This window comes from Pelobates fuscus, chromosome 4 (assembly GCF_036172605.1).
Source record: "Pelobates fuscus isolate aPelFus1 chromosome 4, aPelFus1.pri, whole genome shotgun sequence".
NCBI lineage: Eukaryota > Metazoa > Chordata > Amphibia > Anura > Pelobatidae > Pelobates > Pelobates fuscus.
In genome coordinates, this window is record NC_086320.1 from 391,075,661 (window position 1) to 391,096,882 (window position 21,222).

The window sequence follows — 21,222 nt, forward strand, 5'->3', positions numbered from 1 at the left end:
TGGTGTTGTGCAGAGAGGCACTGAGGCTAGTGGTGTTGTGCAGAGAGGCTTGAAGACTATGGTGAGGCCTAATAGAAAGCAGTTGTTGGTGGGGGATTCCATCATAAGAGGTGTGGAGATGGACAATGGTGGTCTTGTGAGGTGTCTTCCCGGAGCTACTGCTCACAGAGACAGGAGACGTATCGGTAATATTGTTAAGCAAGCAAAGCAGGAAGGGGAATTGGATGTACTTGTCCATTTAGGGACAAATGACTTGGCTTGCAATGAGGTTTCAGAGGTTAAGGAAGTTTTTAGTGTTTTTGCCAATGATATACGGCAGGTTGCTTCCACATTGTCATTCTCTGAAGTTCTGCCTGTGCATAACACTCAGAATGACAGGCGGATGCGTATTAGGGACTTTAACTTGTGGCTTGGTGAATGATGTCGGGAGCAAGGATTTGGCTTTATTGCTCATGGTAGCTCTGTTTGGAATGGAAATAAACTGTACAAAAAAGATGGTTTGCATCTTTCTCAAAAGGGAACAAATGTTCTCAGTGAGCAGTTCAGAGGTTTTGCTAGGATGTATTTAAACTAGGAGGGGGGGGGGGCAAAAGGATGGCAACTGATAGTGTAGATTTAGTCGCTGTTACTGAGACATGGTATAATGAGAAAAATGACTGGGACATAGCAATACCAGGGTACTCTTTATATAGAAAAGACAGGGAAGGCAAGAAAGGGGGAGGGGTGGCCCTGTATGTAAAGAATAGCATAAAATCTAGCCTAATAAAGGTTAGTGAGGCGAACATAGAGTCAGTTTGGGTTACATTAGAATTTGGTAATCACACAGTAACTCGTGTAGGTGTGATTTATAGGCCCCCAGGACAAATTGAAGAGTTAGATAATCTACTAGTTGAAGAAATAGCTAAAATGACAATGAAGGGGGAAGTTATCATCATGGGTGACTTCAATCTTCCTGATATACATTGGAAAACAAAAATAGCCACTTGTGGCAGGAGCACACATATTCTAAACTCCCTACTGGGATTGTCTCTAAAACAAGTCGTTGAGGAGCCAACTCGTAAAGAGGCCATACTAGATTTAGTGTTAACAAATGGAGATTTGGCATCAGATATTACTGTAGGTGAAAGTTTAGGATCCAGTGATCATCAGTCAGTGTGGTTTAATATAAGAACAGTGACTGAGTCACACCACACAAAAACAAAAGTTTTAGACTTTAGAAAAAAAGACTTTTCCAAAATTAGAATATGTGTAAAGGAGTCATTATCAGACTGGAGCAATTTAAATGGAGTCCAAAAGAAATGGGATTATTTAAAAGTTGCACTACTGAAGGCAACAGAAAATTGCATTAGGCTTGTCAGTAAAAGCAAAAAATTCAAGAAACCACTGTGGTACTCCACAGATGTAGCCAAAATAGTAAAAAACAAAAAGTTAGCATTTAGTAATTATAAAAAAAAAACCAGAGTGAGGAAGACAGAATGACCTATAAGATTAGGCAGAAAGAGGCTAAGCAAGTTATAAGAGCTTCCAAATCACACACAGAAGAGAAAATAGCACAGTCAGTAAAAAAGGGGGACAAAACCTTTTTTAGATACATAAATGAGAAAAGAAAAGTAAAACAAGGATTAGTTAGATTAAAAACAAAAGAAGGAAGGTATGTAGATGAGGATAAAGGTCTAGCTGACTGCCTCAATGAATATTTTTGTTCGGTATTTACAGATGAAAATGAAGGAAAGGGACCTCAGTTAAGAAAAAGGATAAATGAGTCATTTATTACACGTGAGTTTACAGAGGAAGAGGTTCTATTTCAACTGTCAAAAGTAAAGACAAAGAAGTCAATGGGACCTGATGGAATACACCCAAAGCTATTAAAAGAGCTTAGTGGTGTACTAGCAAAACCATTAACAGATTTATTTAACCAATCATTGATAACAGGAGTAGTCCCAGAAGATTGGAAGTTAGCGAATGTTGTGCCCATTCACAAGAAAGGTAATAGGGAGGAGTCGGGCAACTATAGGCCAGTAAGCCTAACTTCAGTAGTGGGGAAAGTGATGGAAACCATGTTAAAGGATAGGATTGTTGAACATCTAAAAACACATGGATTTCAAGATCAGAGACAACATGGGTTTACTTCAGGGAGATCATGCCAAACTAATCTTATTGATTTTTTTGATAGGGTAACTAAAAATTTTAGATCAGGGTGGTGCAGTAGACATTGCTTACCTCGATTTCAGTAAGGCTTTTGACACTGTTGCACATAGAAGGCTTATCAACAAACTACAATCTTTGAGTTTGGATTCCAATATTGTTGAATGGGTAAGGCAGTGGCTGAGTGACAGGCAACAGAGGGTTGTAGTCAATGGAGTATATTCGAAGCTTGGGCTTGTCACCAGTGGGGTACCTCAGGGATCTGTACTTGGACCCATTCTCTTTAATATTTTTATTAGTGATATTGCAGAAGGTCTTGATGGTAAGGTGTGTCTTTTTGCGGATGATACTAAGATATGTAACAGGGTTGATGTTCCAGGAGGGATAAGCCAAATGGAAAATGATTTAGGTAAACTAGAAAAATGGTCAGAGTTGTGGCAACTGACATTTAATGTGGATAAGTGCAAGATAATGCATCTTGGACGTAAAAACCCAAGGGCAGAGTACAGAATATTTGAGTCCTAACCTCAACATCTGAGGAAAGGGATTTAGGGGTGATTATTTCTGATGACTTAAAGGTAGGCAGACAATGTAATAGAGCAGCAGGAAATGCTAGCAGAATGCTTGGTTGTATAGGGAGAGGTATTAGCAGTAGAAAGAGGGAAGTGCTCATGCCATTGTACAGAACACTGGTGAGACCTCACTTGGAGTACTGTACACAGTACTGGAGACCCTATCTTCAGAAGGATATTGATACCTTAGAGAGAGTTCAAAGAAGGGCTACTAAACTGGTTCATGGATTGCAGGATAAAACTTACCAGGAAAGGTTAAAGGATCTTAACATGTATAGCATGGAGGAAAGACGAGACAGGGGGGATATGATAGAAACATTTAAATACATAAAGGGAATCAACACAGTAAAGGAGGAGACTATATTTAAAAGAAGAAAAACTACCACAACAAGAGGACATAGTCTTAAATTAGAGGGACAAAGGTTTAAAAATAATATCAGGAAGTATTACTTTACTGAGAGGGTAGTGGATGCATGGAATAGCCTTCCAGCTGAAGTGGTAGAGGTTAACACAGTAAAGGAGTTTAAGCATGCGTGGGATAGGCATAAGGCTATCCTAACTATAAGATAAGGCCAGGGACTAATGAAAGTATTTAGAAAACTGGGCAGACTAGATGGGCCGAATGGTTCTTATCTGCCGTCACATTCTATGTTTCTATGTAACCAGTTTAGTAGCCCTTCTTTGAACTCTCTCTAAGGTATCAATATCCTTCTGAAGATAGGGTCTCCAGTACTGCGTACAATACTCCAAGTGAGGTCTCACCAGTGTTCTGTACAATGGCATGAGCAGTTCCCTCTTTCTACTGCTAATACCTCTCCCTATACAACCAAGCATTCTGCTAGCATTTCCTGCTGCTCTATTACATTGTCTGCCTACCTTTAAGTCATCATAAATAATCACACCTAATTCCCATTCCTCAGATGTTGAGGATAGGACTCTATCAAATATTCTGTACTCTGCCCTTGGGTTTTTACATCCAAGATGCATTATCTTGCACTTATCCACATTAAATGTCAGTTGCCACAACTCTGACCATTTTTCTAGTTTACCTAAATCATTTGCCATTTGGCTTATCCCTCCTGGGACATCACCCCTGTTACATATCTTAGTATCATCCGCAAAAAGACACACCTTACCATCAAGACCTTCTGCAATATCACTAATAAAAATATTAAAGAGAATGGGTCCAAGTACAGATCCCTGAGGTACCCCACTGGTGACAAGCCCAAGCTTCGAATATACTCCATTGACTACAACCCTCTGTTGCCTGTCACTCAGCCACTGCCTTACCCATTCAACAATATTGGAATCCAAACTCAAAGATTGCAGTTTATTGATGAGCCTTCTATGTGCAACAGTGTCAAAAGCCTTACTGAAATCTAGGTTTGCCATGTTGGGTTTGTGTATGTGGAAGGGGACTGCCATGTTGTGGGTGTGTATGTGGAAAGGGACTGCCATGTTGTGGGTGTGTATGTGGAAAGGGACTGCCATGTTGTGGGTGTGTATGTGGAAAGGGACTGCCATGTTGTGGGTGTGTATGTGGAAAGGGACTGCCTGGTTGTGGGTGTGTATGTGGAAGGGGACTGCCTGGTTGTGGGTGTGTATGTGGAAAGGGACTGCCTGGTTGGGTGTGTGTATGTGGAAGGGGACTGCCACGTTGGGTGTGTGTATGTGGAAGGGGACTGCCTGGTTGGGTGTGTGTATGTGGAAAGGGACTGCCTGCCTGGTTGGGTGTGTGTATGTGGAAGGGGATTGTCTGGTTGGGTGTGTGTATGTGGAAGGGGACTGCCTGGTTGGGTGTGTATGTGGAAGGGGACTGTCTGGTTGGGTGTGTGTATGTGGAAGGGGACTGCCTGGTTGGGTGTGTATGTGGAAGGGGACTGCCTGCCTGGTTGGGTGTGTGTATGTGGAAGGGGACTGTCTGGTTGTGTGTGTGTATGTGGAAGGGGACTGCCTGGTTGGGTGTGTGTATGTGGAAGGGGACTGCCTGGTTGGGTGTGTGTATGTGGAAAGGGACTGCCTGCCTGGTTGGGTGTGTGTATGTGGAAGGGGACTGCCTGGTTGGGTGTGTGTATGTGGAAGGGGACTGCCTGGTTGGGTGTGTGTATGTGGAAAGGGACTGCCTGCCTGGTTGGGTGTGTGTATGTGGAAAGTGACTGCCTGCCTGGTTGGGTGTGTATGTGGAAGGGGACTGTCTGGTTGGGTGTGTATGTGGAAGGGGATTGTCTGGTTGGGTGTGTGTATGTGGAAGGGGACTGTCTGGTTGGGTGTGTATGTGGAAGGGGACTGCCTGGTTGGGTGTGTATGTGGAAGGGGATTGTCTGGTTGGGTGTGTGTATGTGGAAGGGGATTGTCTGGTTGGGTGTGTGTATGTGGAAGGGGATTGTCTGGTTGGGTGTGTGTATGTGGAAGGGGACTGCCTGGTTGGGTGTGTATGAGGAAGGGGATTGTCTGGTTGGGTGTGTGTATGTGGAAGGGGACTGCCTGGTTGGGTGTGTGTATGTGGAAGGGGACTGCCTGGTTGGGTGTGTATGTGGAAGGGGACTGCCTGCCTGGTTGGGTGTGTGTATGTGGAAGGGGACTGTCTGGTTGGGTGTGTGTATGTGGAAGGGGACTGCCTGGTTGGGTGTGTGTATGTGGAAGGGGACTGCCTGGTTGGGTGTGTGTATGTGGAAAGGGACTGCCTGGTTGGGTGTGTATGTGGAAGGGGATTGTCTGGTTGGGTGTGTGTATGTGGAAGGGGACTGCCTGGTTGGGTGTGTATGTGGAAGGGGATTGTCTGGTTGGGTGTGTGTATGTGGAAGGGGACTGCCTGGTTGGGTGTGTGTATGTGGAAGGGGACTGCCTGGTTGGGTGTGTGTATGTGGAAGGGGATTGTCTGGTTGGGTGTGTGTATGTGGAAAGGGACTGCCTGCCTGGTTGGGTGTGTGTATGTGGAAGGGGACTGCCTGGTTGGGTGTGTGTATGTGGAAGGGGACTGCCTGGTTGGGTGTGTGTATGTGGAAAGGGACTGCCTGCCTGGTTGGGTGTGTGTATGTGGAAAGGGACTGCCTGCCTGGTTGGGTGTGTGTATGTGGAAGGGGACTGTCTGGTTGGGTGTGTGTATGTGGAAGGGGACTGTCTGGTTGGGTGTGTATGTGGAAGGGGACTGCCTGGTTGGGTGTGTATGTGGAAGGGGATTGTCTGGTTGGGTGTGTGTATGTGGAAGGGGATTGTCTGGTTGGGTGTGTGTATGTGGAAGGGGATTGTCTGGTTGGGTGTGTGTATGTGGAAGGGGATTGTCTGGTTGGGTGTGTGTATGTGGAAGGGGACTGCCTGGTTGGGTGTGTATGTGGAAGGGGATTGCCTGGTTGGGTGTGTATGTGGAAGGGGATTGTCTGGTTGGGTGTGTGTATGTGGAAGGGGACTGCCTGCCTGGTTGGGTGTGTGTATGTGGAAGGGGACTGCCTGGTTGGGTGTGTGTATGTGGAAGGGGACTGCCTGGTTGGGTGTGTGTATGTGGAAGGGGACTGTCTGGTTGGGTGTGTGTATGTGGAAGGGGATTGTCTGGTTGGGTGTGTGTATGTGGAAGGGGACTGCCTGGTTGGGTGTGTGTATGTGGAAGGGGACTGTCTGGTTGGGTGTGTGTATGTGGAAGGAGAGACTACCCTTTTTAGGGTTGTGTGTGGGGAAGGAGATTTCCATGTTCGTATTGCCCTTTCGGTTGTGTTATCCTGTCCCCCTTATATTCACATTCCCTCTTATTGCTAATTTTCACTTTACCGACCTGCGCGGCATTCTTTGTGTTCCTTCTAACTGCTGATTTCCTCCTTTTGTCTTCCTTCTAACACCCTGTTCTCCTCCAGTTTGCCGCTTGGGTAGATGCTGTTGTCTTTGTCTTCAGCCTTGAAGATGAAATCAGTTTCCAGACGGTGTTCAATTATTACGCTCGCCTGTCCAGTTATCGAAACACGGCTGATGTTCCCATGGTACTTGTAGGGACACAAGGTGAGGGCGATCTTCATGCTTTATTTAATGTGTGTTCTGCTTTCCAATTACAATGTTTGCTGTTTGCCATCTTGTGGCCAACTTGGGGTACTGCTAGTGTTAAGTGGACATCTTTTAAAATATTACAATAAAAGGAAACTGTGCCTTCCCGGGTTTATTATTATTAAGTGTTCTTGCATAGCAAGACCACTTACTGTTATCTCACATATATATTATTATTCTTATTATAGCCAAATTTACCACCCTAACTCCTCCCACAGTTTTTACACTACATAGACCGTAATATACCGAAACGTGCGGATTGTTCCCGATTGGTGTGCTATTACTTTGTGGAACGTTTCGGCGAATGGTTCTCGGAATATCGTCGTTCTTGTGGCGAAATTTGTCCCATAGGAATGAATGGCAAAGCTAGAGTGGGAGCTGGCAAAAGCTGAAAAATCAGGACATGATTTCTAAACTGCCACCACTCCCTCATTTTCAAGCCCACCTACACAAATCTTATATCAAAACGTTTAGCTATCCCTGCTGCCACTAGAAATGTCCACAGCTAAGCCATAGTCCTGATAGTTTTCACAATATGACTATTTGTTTGCAACTCACGCCGTCCATTGACATTCATTGAAACTCCACTCCAAATTTGAAGGGCAATTTCTAAACTGCGACTGTGCCTTCATTTTTAATACTTCAGAGACGTACAATGCATACGATGCACTTTGGGCAACAACCTTGCAATTAAATATGCTATATAAATAAATAAAAGTCGAAATGCATTTCTCACTTTATCAATATCGGCAATATCGGTATCTTTAGTGGCCGATATCGATATTGCCGAAAATACCGAATATCGGCCGATAATATCAGTACAACCGATAATCGCTCGATCCCTAGTTGTAGATTACTGGTGGAGGCAAGAACACTTCACACAATTTCCCCAGAAATTGTAGCTTTTCTAGTTATTATTATTATTATTATTATTATTATTATTAATATTATTGGCATTTATATAGCACCAACTTGTTTCATGGCACTTTACAATATTAAAGTGGAGATAGTCTGTCTCACTACCCAGCAACAGACAGCATTACCAGGTGTGGAGAAAACCAGTATCATTACCCAGCGGCAGTACATACAACAGGGTACAGTACATACAAGGGAGCGGATAGTTTCTTCATCCCCCCTCAGCAACAACGTGGTGCCTCAGGAGTGGATCTTAGCAGTTGCCCTTCGTAGAAAAACCCTGGATGTTTGTGGCAAGTGGCCCTCTGGATCACTGCGCCTTTTGGAAAAGGCCACCAGACTGTAACAGGATCACCACTCTTCTGGCCTTGGAATTATATTTAGCAGCTATACAGGACTGGATCCAAGGATCCAATATCTCTAATATTGTTAGTTGAGAGGAGTGAGTTTGAAGATGGAGTGCATTGTCGATGGACTCCTCGAGGTCTTTAAAGGCCGATTACAGCCAGTCGGAATAACAGAAGGGTTATTTAAACTTATTTTTACATTCTCTCATTGTCCTGTCGTGGTTTCTGCCTGGTGCGTTCCGAGATCCGAGAGTGTGTTCCTGATCCTGATTTTTTTGGTATTTGACTTTGGCTTTGTTTTGACTTCCCTGATTTCTGGTATCCTTGACTTTTGGCTTTTCTTCTTTGCTGTGTCTGATTCTCTATCCCTGACCTCGGCAAGTATTCTGACTATTCTTGGATACGTTAAGTCCAGCGATTCTAAGGTCCAGTTAGACGTTATCCTTAGTCCTAGGTGTGATACAGTTCTGCGTACGGGATCAATTAGCAATCCTGACAGCAGCAGAGTGGGCTTGAGAGAGGTTCTTTTAGGAGACATAGGCCTTGTTAACAGAGGCTGAGGTAGCCCTTATTTAATCTGTGTCATCAGCCCCTCCCCAACCGTAATAGAAAAAAGTGCGGTATCTGGAGTGGCTAGCACTGCGTGCTGTACTCCTCCACCTGCAGCAGATACACACCAGTATTCTCCCCTGTCCAGGGACAGCTATCAGGTAGGTAGTATGGCTTATTTCCGATCGTTAGGGCAGACTGCAAGAGGTTGTTGCGGCCTATAACATGTGCCTCGACTTCTTGGACCCACTGTAAGCACGACCAGCTAAGATGGCGGCGCAACCGGAAGCGCCAGATAACACATCTTTATGATGAGATGCTGATTGCTGAAGAACAGTAAGGTCTCCCAACGCATCTCTGTAGAGAAGGTTTGGATTGGCTGAGATCATCATTTTCATTGACGATCATAGGGCGGATCGGTAGCTGCCGCGACAATCTCTCGACAGTGAATGAAAGGTAAGAATAACTATATTTCAGGCATTGGGGGTACATCTAAGAGTGCTGGGGCAACCTCTAACATTAAAAATACATATTTCTGGGGTGCGGGGCCTGACTATCATGGAGGATAGATGTGCTCTATCAGAGCTCCTCAGAAATTGGGGCAATTTATCACACTTTTAGCCCAATACAGCTTGACATAGACTACAACAATCAACTCACCTAAACTCACAACTGAGCTAGGAACAGACAATGTGGTCTGTGACCCGACTGGAGCCTGCTGACCGCACTCCTCGCAACATGAGGCCTGGTGTGTATTGGGTGGAGAGGCGGCTGATCTCCCGGTCTGACGCGGCATTGCGACAACTCACGACGAGTAAGAGCCCCGTTACTCCACCCCCACTATCACCGTTCCGTCGGGGGTGATCGCGGTTCATCCCTGGGTGGCAAACCGTGCTTAGTTGGACCTCAGGGCAAAGCCACACAAATAAGCCTACAACCCAGCGTGACACCGATCATGGTGGACACCACGTGTCTCCCCAGTCCTACTGACTGACACCATGGATAAGCTGGACGCACTATTTGCCAATTTCTGGCGCAAAATGGAGGGCAGATCACAGCCACTTGCCTCACAATAGCCAAGCAGCCACCTACCCAAGATGCTGCTTCCAAACCGGAGGAAGGTCCTGAACGTCTTAACTGCAAAACGGTCCTCAACATGGCGGCGAACCAAGCTGCGCACTCTACCCCAGCATAAAAAGCTAAAACTTTGTATGAGACACCACCAGGGCCATAAAGCACAATGGAGAAACAAGACACCACAAGCTCATTTGCCCACCTGACGTTTCCTGGGTCCAGAGGACTGCAACACCTCACTCCACTACATATCCTGACTCTACGAGCAAACCAGCCCCTTCTATCAACACTTGGACACAGAGACCCGCATGCACTGCCTTGCTGTGTTGCAGGAATGCAGGATACCCCCGGCATCGGCTGAATGAGATACCAGTCTGAGCAACCACTTTGCTGAGACCCAAATTCTGCATAGGGCGAAGACACCAAGAGGAGGTTTTACCAAACTTACCACAGAAATGTATTTACATTCTGTGCTAAAATATACCTGTTATTTGTATTTCTGTCTCCTACTCTCCGGTTAGGAAGCATTCTACTACTCATGGGCATAATGCCCTTAATCTAACTCTGTCTATACAACCAGTGCTTTTACCTCATGTTTTAGCCTTATAACCTACTAAAATCCAACACTAGCACTGTGTCTACCTAGCCTGAATAAACAATACAAAATGTGCAGACTACGCTCTACTGTTATATCTTCTCATAATATGGTGAAAATGATTTATGTTGCTTAACAGTCTGAAATACTGTCATCTCCAGAATGTAAGCTCACTGAGCAGGGCCCTCCACCTCTCTGTTCCTGTACGTCCAGTTGTCTGGTTACAATCACATGTCTGTTAGTCCACCCATTGTACAGCGCTACGGAATGTGATGGCGCTATATAAATAATAATAATGTACCACCCATGCACAACAAAAATAATAAATGGAATAAAAAATACATACATTCAGTGGCTAGGATCTGGAATTTAAATATTAGTGTCAGTGAGTGCGCTAGTACTGCATCTATTTTCGGTGTTGAGAAACTAGACCGTGAACTTCATTCAGTTAAGTAAGGCAGAGAAAATGTTTATCTTGTTTGTTCAATACCCCGCAGTACCTCCAATCTCTCTATTTTAGATGCCATTAGTGCCACCAACCCACGAGTGATCGATGACTCACGAGCACGGAAGCTCTCTAATGACCTGAAACGCTGCACTTACTATGAAACTTGTGCCACCTACGGCCTGAATGTGGAACGTGTTTTTCAAGATGGTGAGGATAGTAGTTTAGCAAGGAAAGCAAAAGTTGAGATGGGAATTTCAGAATGAACATTTAATTAATTTACCTTTTATCTCCTCCCTCGTGCACGCGCACCCACTTTGGTTCATGTCACAGTGGCTCAGAAGGTGGTTGCCATTCGCAAGAAGCAGCAGCTCTCTATTGGTCCATGCAAGTCTTTGCCCAACTCTCCAAGTCATTCTTCTGTTTCTGCAGCCTCCATTCCAGCAATGCACATGAACCAGGTAGGTAACCGTAATGGTGCTGTCTCCACCTAGCTCTCCTTCATTGTGGTGGGATGTGGTTTTTACATCATGTTACATAGTAAGATTAGGGGATCTAGCTCTGGATGAAGCAGCTTGTTCTTCCCTTTGTATCTTAACTTATTGGGTAAAATATGTCTGTCCTACAGGAAAGGTTTTATTTAGTGTAAATGTAGAAACCAGGACAGGATAACCAGTTAGGGGGCATATGCAGCCTCCTTGTGTCAGGCTGGGGAACCCTGGCTTTATCTGTGAGTGTGCACTCACTTACCCAGCAGGGAGATCAAAAAATCTCCCTGCTTGGCTCCAGTGTCTTTCACTACATTGAGGACGCGTTGTGTTCTGAACCTCTGTCGGGTGGAGGCAACTTTAAGACCTTCCTTGCACCCCCATTGCTTTTCAGAGTGCTGGAGTCAGTGCTCTTAGTCATTGACTTAGGGAGCTCTTAAAGTGATCTGCACACCATAGAGGTGCAGACCACAATGCTCCCCCTCCAGGCCACCAGGGATCTAGTTAAGAATGCCTTCCACTGGACCACCAGAGACATCACCCCTCCCTTCAACAAAACATAAGGAGAACGGGCTGGGTGTGGAATGGAAATAAAAAGAAAGATGTGCTGGGTTGCCTTCGTTCACACACTCGGCTCCACCACCAACTCAACACTCAACCAACACCCTTACCTCTGTCACACACATAATATTCCACTTCTTCAAAATTTCAGTCATCACACAAAGGCCCACTGAACTTCCCCACTCCACACACACACACTGCACTCAGCCTCTTCCATGCAGCCATGCTTAACCTTCTCCACACATGCACAACACGCATGCTCACTCACACACATTCAATACTAAGCCACCATACACAGCACTTATCATCTCTTTCAGAGAGCAGAACTCAAAGCTATAGGAGGGGCCCCAGTTGAGCATCTGCTTTGGGCTTTCAGCAATCTTAATCTAACCCTGGTAGAAATTGTAGTGATATTAAATGATTTATTGGGTCAAAATAAGATTGCATTTTGGAGATATGTAAAGCTTGACTTCAGCACAGAGGGGTCGAAAAATCAACGTAATCGTGGACTGAGCATTAAGGACAACATTGTTTTAGGCATCTGAGCAACTATATCCAAACCATCACTGGATTTTGAACGGCAGGAGTCTAGATCAGCCGGTTAACATACTGTATCTTCATGTTTCACGTTGAGTTATTTGTCCACATGGTGACCCGTTTTCTGTGTCTTAATAGGCAACCAATGGCGGGGGAACTTTCAGTGACTACTCGTCTTCTGTGCCATCCACCCCCAGCATAAGCCAACGTGAGTTACGCATTGAGACCATCGCTGCATCCAGTACTCCCACTCCAATACGCAAGCAAAGCAAACGACGCTCTAACATCTTCACAGTGAGTACTGAACATCTAGATGTTTCATGCTGTGACATGTTTAACAAACAAACAGGAGAGTCCAGTAACGAAAAAGAGCCCTGAGTTACTCATTGTAGAGAAATTGAAGATGTGGAGGAGGAAGAAAGGCTTGCCTGTTACCTGGGTTTGGGTTTGGATAGACACCAAGAGAATAGCAGGTCTGACCAAGGATGTTTGAAAGAGACATGCTGTTCCAGGGTAGGTACAGTGAGAGTAGACTAAAGGGATGCTGGGAAAGAAGGCTGCACAGTGTAGGAAGAGGAGGACACAGAGCCAAAACTGTTTCAGGGTTGGATATACTGTATGTAGCAAGAGGAAGTGTAATTTGTCCCCTCAGTCTCGTTCCTCTGTATTAACATCATCCTTGTAAGTGTTTGTTTGTACATTAGCCCCTCGTATGATGTGCTGAATTATAGGTTTTTCTTTTCTTTTACAAAATATTAAACCTAATACTTTGTAAGAACTTATAGTTAAAGGGAGAGAGAAATTATTATTCATGAGCACCATCTTTCCTTCTTAAAAGGGGTACTGCTCAAACTCTCATATTTCCTCACTCCAGGGGCTACACACACCACCAGGGACTCCCAGCTTTCCTCACTCCAGGGGCTACACACACCATCAGGGACTCCCAGCTTTCCTCACTCCGGGGGCTACACACACCATCAGGGACACCCAGCTTTCCTCACTGCAGGGGCTACACACACCATCAGGGACTCCCAGCTTTCCTCACTGCAGGGGCTACACACACCATCAGGGACTCCCAGCTTTCCTCACTGCAGGGGCCATACACACCATCAGGGACTCCCAGCTTTCCTCACTCCAGGGGCTACACACACCACCAGGGACTCCCAGCTTTCCTCACTCCGGGGGCTACACACACCATCAGGGACTCCCAGCTTTCCTCACTGCAGGGGCCATACACACCATCAGGGACTCCCAGCTTTCCTCACTCCAGGGGCTACACACACCACCAGGGACTCCCAGCTTTCCTCACTGCAGGGGCCATACACACCATCAGGGACTCCCAGCTTTCCTCACTCCGGGGGCTACACACACCATCAGGGACTCCCAGCTTTCCTCACTGCAGGGGCCATACACACCATCAGGGACTCCCAGCTTTCCTCACTCCAGGGGCTACACACACCATCAGGGACTCCCAGCTTTCCTCACTGCAGGGGCTACACACACCATCAGGGACTCCCAGCTTTCCTCACTGCAGGGGCCATACACACCATCAGGGACACCCAGCTTTCCTCACTGCAGGGGCCATACACACCATCAGGGACTCCCAGCTTTCCTCACTGCAGGGGCTACACACACCATCAGGGACTCCCAGCTTTCCTCACTGCAGGGGCCATACACACCATCAGGGACACCCAGCTTTCCTCACTGCAGGGGCCATACACACCATCAGGGACTCCCAGCTTTCCTCACTCCAGGGCTACACACACCACCAGGGACTCCCAGCTTTCCTCACTCCAGGGGCTACACACACCACCAGGGACTCCCAGCTTTCCTCACTGCAGGGGCTACACAGACCATCAGGGACTCCCAGCTTTCCTCACTCCAGGGGCTACACACACCACCAGGGACTCCCAGCTTTCCTCACTCCAGGGGCTACACACACCATCAGGGACTCCCAGCTTTCCTCACTCCAGGGGCTACACACACCATCAGGGACTCCCAGCTTTCCTCACTCCGGGGGCTACACACACCATCAGGGACTCCCAGCTTTCCTCACTCCAGGGGCTACACACACCATCAGGGACTCCCAGCTTTCCTCACTCCAGGGGCTACACACACCATCAGGGACTCCCAGCTTTCCTCACTCCAGGGGCTACACCCACCACCAGGGACTCCCAGCTTTCCTCACTCCAGGGGCTACACACACCACCAGGGACTCCCAGCTTTCCTCACTGCAGGGGCTACACACACCATCAGGGACTCCCAGCTTTCCTCACTCCAGGGGCCATACACACCATCAGGGACTCCCAGCTTTCCTCACTCCAGGGGCCATACACACCATCAGGGACTCCCAGCTTTCCTCACTCCAGGGGCCATACACACCATCAGGGACTCCCAGCTTTCCTCACTCCAGGGGCCATACACACCATCAGGGACTCCCAGCTTTCCTCACTGCAGGGGCTACACAGACCATCAGGGACTCCCAGCTTTCCTCACTCCAGGGGCCATACACACCATCAGGGACTCCCAGCTTTCCTCACTCCAGGGGCCATACACACCATCAGGGACTCCCAGCTTTCCTCACTCCAGGGGCTACACACACCATCAGGGACTCCCAGCTTTCCTCACTGCAGGGGCTACACACACCATCAGGGACTCCCAGCTTTCCTCACTGCAGGGGCCATACACACCATCAGGGACTCCCAGCTTTCCTCACTCCAGGGGCTACACACACCATCAGGGACTCCCAGCTTTCCTCACTCCAGGGGCTACACACACCATCAGGGACTCCCAGCTTTCCTCACTCCAGGGGCCATACACACCATCAGGGACTCCCAGCTTTCCTCACTCCAGGGGCTACACACACCATCAGGGACTCCCAGCTTTCCTCACTCCAGGGGCTACACCCACCATCAGGGACTCCCAGCTTTCCTCACTCCAGGGGCTACACACACCATCAGGGACTCCCAGCTTTCCTCACTCCAGGGGCTACACACACCATCAGGGACTCCCAGCTTTCCTCACTCCAGGGGCCATACACACCATCAGGGACTCCCAGCTTTCCTCACTGCAGGGGCCATACACACCATCAGGGACTCCCAGCTTTCCTCACTCCAGGGGCCATACACACCATCAGGGACTCCCAGCTTTCCTCACTCCAGGGGCTATACACACCATCAGGGACTCCCCGCTTTCCTCACTCCAGGGGCTACACACACCACCAGGGACTCCCAGCTTCCCTCACTCCAGGGGCTACACCCACCATCAGGGACACCCAGCTTTCCTCACTCCAGGGGCTACACACACCATCAGGGACTCCCAGCTTTCCTCACTTAAGGGGCTACACACACAAACAGGGAACCCCCATCTTTCGTCACACTATGGGGCGCAAACCAACAAGGAATACCCATGTTTCCTTATTCCATGGAGCAGAAACCAATAGGGAACCCCCATATTTTCTCATTCCATAGGCACAAACCATCAGGGAACCCCCATCTTTCCTCATTCCATGGAGCAGAAACCAATAGGGAACCCCCATCTTTTCTCATTCCATAGGCACAAACCATAAGGAAACCCCCATCTTTCCTCATTCCATGGAGCAGAAACCAATAGGGAACCCCCATCTTTCCTCACTATGGGGTACAAACCAAGAGGGATCCCCTATCTTTCCTCACTCTATGGGGTGCAAACCAGTAGGGAACCCCCATCTTTCCTCACTATGGGGCACAAACCAAGAGGGATCCCCTATATTTCCTTACTCCATGGAACTCAAACCAATAGGGAACCCACATCTTTTATCACTCTATTGAGCACACACCATCATGGAATCCCCATCTTTTCTCACTCCATGTAACACAAACCATTAGTAAACCACCATCTTTTCTCACTCAATGGAACTCAAACCAATTGGGAACTCCCATCATTCCTCACTCTACAGGGCACACAAAAATAGTGAATCCCAATTTTTTCTCACTTTATGGAACAGAAACCAATAGGGAACCACCATCTCTCCTCACTCCATATAGCACAAACCATTCGAGAATTCCGATAATTCTTCACTCCATGGGTCACAAACCATCAGAGAAACCTCATCTTTCCTCAGTCCATGGAGCACAAGCCAATAGGGAACCCCCCTTTTTGTCTCACCCCATAGGCACAAACCATCAGGAAACCCCCATCTTTCCTCAATCTATGGGGCACAAACCTTTAGGGAACTCCCATCTTTCTTCACTCCATAGAACTTAAACCATCATGTAATCCCCATCTTTTCTCACTCCATGTAACACAAACCAATAGTAAATCAACATATTTCCTCATTTAATGGGGCACAAACCAATAGGGAACCCCCATCACTCCTTACTCAATGGGGCACAAACCATCACGGAATCCCCAACTTTCCTTTACTCCGTGGGGCACAAACCTACAGGAAACTCCCATCTTTTCTTCACTCCATTGTGAACACACCATCAGGGAACCCCCATCTTTCCTTACTCCATGGGGCACAAAATAATAGGGAATCCCCATCTTTCCTCTCTCCATGGGGCACAAAATAATAGGGAATCCCCATCTTTCCTCTCTCCATGGGGCACAAAATAATAGGGAATCCCCATCTTTCCTCTCTCCATGGGGCACAAAATAATAGGGAATCCCCATCTTTCCTCTCTCCATGGGGCACAAAATAATAGGGAATCCCCATCTTTCCTCTCTCCATGGGGCACAAAATAATAGGGAACCCCCATCTTTCCTCTCTCCATAGGGCACAAACCATCAGGGATTCCACATGTTTTGCCACTCCATAGGGCACAAACCAATAGGGAACCCCCATCTTTCCTCTCTCCATAGGGCACAAGCCATCAGGGATTCCACATCTTTCCTCTCTCCATAGGGCACAAACCAACAGGGAGCCAACACCTTTCCCTTACTCTATGGGGCACAAACCAATAGGAAACCTCCATCTATCCCTTACTCCATGGTGCACAAACCAACAGGGAACTGCCCTCTTTGCCTTACGCCATGGGACACAAACCAACAGGGAACCCCCATCTTTCCTCATTACATGGGGCATAAACCAATAGGGAAGCCCCCATCTTTGCTCACTGCAGGGAGTAAAACCTGCCTGAAAATTCACATCTTATGTCACTATAGGGGTCACACATGTCTGGTTAACCCCATGTTTCTTCATTGAAAGGAGCACAAAGTGTTAGGGAAGCCCTGTCTTTCCTACCTAAAGCAGACTCATACTGTCAGACGTTCTGATCTCCACAAATTTTCCAGAGCAGTGTTCATGGACTTCTGGGTGATGCACCTACTTACTTGTTCTATGACCCAGGCTCTCATGATTTTGTGAAGGAGTGTCCAAACGTGTCCTGCTTTGGGTGGTTTGAGTTCCTTGTGGATATTGAGTACCAATGTGAGTTAAGGGTTAGTCACCTTGGTTCATCTTTTCCCTTGCCCAGTTTTAAGATGGATAACTGGACATTGTGACTTATTGTATTTTTTTTGTCCAGTTATGTTGTCCAGTGATGTTCAGAATGCTGTGTCTCTTGTGTTATGGTTCCCCTTGAAATTCGTATTATGTGTAATATAGTACTTCATGTTTATTTTGCATTCTGGAATGGTCCTCTCTCTTATTCCCCCTGATGTCCAAAATATTGTTACATAGTGCATTATATGTATGCTTGCTGTAACTTATTTTGTTCTGAATAAAGTTGGCTTGATTTTGACTCCAGAGGCAGCTCTGTTGTTAATGATTTGGGGGACTGTCCATGAGCCTGAAACATGAGGAGAACCACTCTACTTGTGAAGTTACAAAATGGCATATGGAGGAATAAAGCAAGGTATTTAATACTTGATCAGTAGTTTCTGGAGACATTGGCGTAAGGGCATTTACAATATTTGGGATATTTATGAGGTGTAGAAGACAAGCTTATGAGGATTAGAGGTAGGTGTGTAGCTAGGTGTTTTGCCCATGGACACTTACTGTGTAAGTAATTCAAAACAGGATTTCTGTATTCCATGCTAACAATACATGTAAGTAGTTCCAAAGAAGTGCTGCCATCTTGCCCTTTCTATTGGGGTCTGCATATGTGTAACACATTGAATGAACAAAACAATGAAATAGCGTCAAGTGCTTCATTTGGACCCACAGAGCAGTAATGTGCCCATATAATAAGTCACTTTTCACATATTGGAGCTGTGTTGACAGATGGAAAGGCCATAATTCCTACTTCAGGGAAGGGGAACAACATTTTTGTATTCTTATCCTGATCACATTACTGCACTTTTCTGCAACAGATTTGTTTTTTATTTTTCTTTGTATTTTAGAATAAAAGAGATCTCTTCTGTATTTTGCCGTCATCTGATATTTCACTCCCGCTCGCTGTACGGAAATCTCTTCTTTATCCCACTGTTATCTGAAATATCACTCTTTCTCCCTCTGTACGGAAATCTCTTCTTTATCCCACTGTTATCTGAAATATCACTCTTTCTCCCTCTGTACGGGGATCTCTTCTTTATCCCGCCGTTATCTGAAATATCACTCTCTCTCCCTCTGTACGGGGATCTCTTCTTTATCCCGCCGTTATCTGAAATATCACTCTTTCTCCCTCTGTACGGGGATCTCTTCTTTATCCCGCCGTTATCTGAAATATCACTCTCTCTCCCTCTGTACGGGGATCTCTTCTTTATCCCGCCGTTATCTGAAATATCACTCTCTCTCCCTCTGTACGGGGATCTCTTCTTTATCCCGCCGTTATCTGAAATATCACTCTCTCTCCCTCTGTACGGGGATCTCTTCTTTATCCCGCCGTTATCTGAAATATCACTCTCTCTCCCTCTGTACGGGGATCTCTTCTTTATCCCGCCGTTATCTGAAATATCACTCTCTCTCCCTCTGTACGGGGATCTCTTCTTTATCCCGCCGTTATCTGAAATATCACTCTCTCTCCGTCTGTATGGGGATCTCTTCTTTATCCTGCCGTTATCTAGAATATAACTCTCGCCTTCTGGACGGAGATCTCTTCTTTATCCCACTGTTATCTGAAATATCACTCTCTCTCCCTCTGTACGGGGATCTCTTCTTTATCCCGCCGTTATCTGAAATATCACTCTCTCTCCGTCTGTATGGGGATCTCTTCTTTATCCTGCCGTTATCTAGAATATAACTCTCGCCTTCTGGACGGAGATCTCTTCTTTATCCCACTGTTATCTGAAATATCACTCTCTCTCCCTCTGTACAGAGATCTCTTCTTTATACCACCGTTATCTGAAATATAATTCTCTCTATCTCTGTATGAGGATCTCTTCTTTATCACGCCATTATCTAAAATATCATGCTCTCACTCTGTACATGGTTCTCTTCTTTATCCCACTGTTATCCTAAATATCACTGTGACGGGCCGCCTGGAACCCCAACTGGGTAACTTCGCCAAACACGCTTCCTAGCAATCGCCGGGACACCATCAGCACTTCAGCCCCTAGCTGCCGCAGCTTAGCTGGGGTCTTGGTGTTGCTTCCCAACCTGGACCAGGGTCCTGGATCCAGCTTCCAGTGGTCAAAGCTCTCGTACAGAGAATATCCCTGGTATCGGAGCTCTCTTCGTTATCCCGCCGTTATCTGAAATATTACTCTCTCCCTCTGTACGGGGATCTCTTTTTTTTATCCCACAATTATTTTAAGCAGTACTTCATCCTGCAGATCTCTTCTCCCTCATTGGCAGGAGATGGAGAATTCACTGATCAACCACAACATTAAAACAACCTGCTTAATCTTGCGTAGATTCCACTTGTGCTGCTAAAACAGCTAAGATGCATTGAGGCTTGTACTCCACAAGACCTCTAAATGTGTCCAGTGGTATCTGTAACCAAAACTTTAGCAGCAGATTCTTTAAGTCCTTTAAATAGCGAGGTAGAACCTGCATGGACCAGATTTGTTGTTCCAGCACATCCCACAGATGCTCAATCAGATTGAGATCTGGGAATCTGGAAGCCAATGCAACACCTTGAACTTTTTGATATGTTCCTCAAACCATGCCTGAACAATTTTTGCTCTGTGGCAGGGTACACTATCCTACTGAAAGAGGCCACTGCCATCAGGACGTTGCCATGAAGTGGTGTACGTGGTCTTGAAGAATCTTTATGCAGGTAGTACAGGACAAAGTAACATCTACATGATTGCCAAGACTCAAGCTTTTCCAGCAGAACATTGCCCAGAGCATAACATGGCCTTCCTTCTTCCCTGTCACGTATTCATCCGCACATAATAATGCGGTTAATGGTATTTAATGTCCTGACAGGAAAAGTTGTGTCGAGCAGCAATCAAATCCACAGGAGGGTTTGTGCTGAGCAGCAATCATGCAAATGGAAACCTGGTAATTGCCTTTGGGGTCAAAGGCCGGTTACAGCCAATCAGATCCACAGGAGGGGTATTTAGGCCCAGTTCTCCTCTTGCTCATTGACCTGTCGTGTTTCATGCCTATGGTTATCCGAGAGCACGTTCCTGATCTTGATTTTCTGGCATTTGACTTTGGCTTTGTTTTGACTTCCCTGATATCTGGTATCCTTGACTTTAGGCTTTCCCTCATCTTTGTGTCTGATTCTGTGGTCCCTGACCTCGGCTAGTATTCTGACTATTCTTGGAGACGTTAAGTCCGGCCATTCTAAGGTCCGGTTATACGTTATCCTTAGTCCTAGGTGTGACACAGTACTGCGTGCTAGATCAACTTGTAATCCTGTAATTCCCATAGTGCATCCTGCTGCCATATGTTCCCTAGGTAACCCATGCACACACTTCCAGCCATCCACCTGATCTAAAAAAAATTGTGATGCAGCAGAATAGGCAACTGTCTGACGCCCACGTCCCCATGGAAGGTGCTTTCGGCTGCGGGCAGGGGTCATCATGGGCACTATGACCAGTCTGCAGCTATGCGGCCACGTGTGCATTATCTTATTTTTTTTTATTTTTTTAA

The 21,222-nt window shown here is 46.5% G+C and overlaps 1 protein-coding gene across 4 annotated transcripts in view; it reads left to right on the plus strand.

Moving 5' to 3' along the window:
* Positions 1–21,222, plus strand: part of AGAP3 (ArfGAP with GTPase domain, ankyrin repeat and PH domain 3) — a 255,558-nt gene that overhangs the window by 124,919 nt on the left and 109,417 nt on the right. For all 4 annotated transcript variants that reach the window (XM_063452953.1, XM_063452952.1, XM_063452950.1 and 1 more), the window contains exons 5-8: positions 6,563–6,704; positions 10,747–10,881; positions 11,005–11,132; positions 12,396–12,551. In XM_063452953.1, coding sequence (XP_063309023.1) covers positions 6,563–6,704; positions 10,747–10,881; positions 11,005–11,132; positions 12,396–12,551 — 561 coding nt within the window. The remainder of the gene's footprint in view (positions 1–6,562; positions 6,705–10,746; positions 10,882–11,004; positions 11,133–12,395; positions 12,552–21,222) is intronic.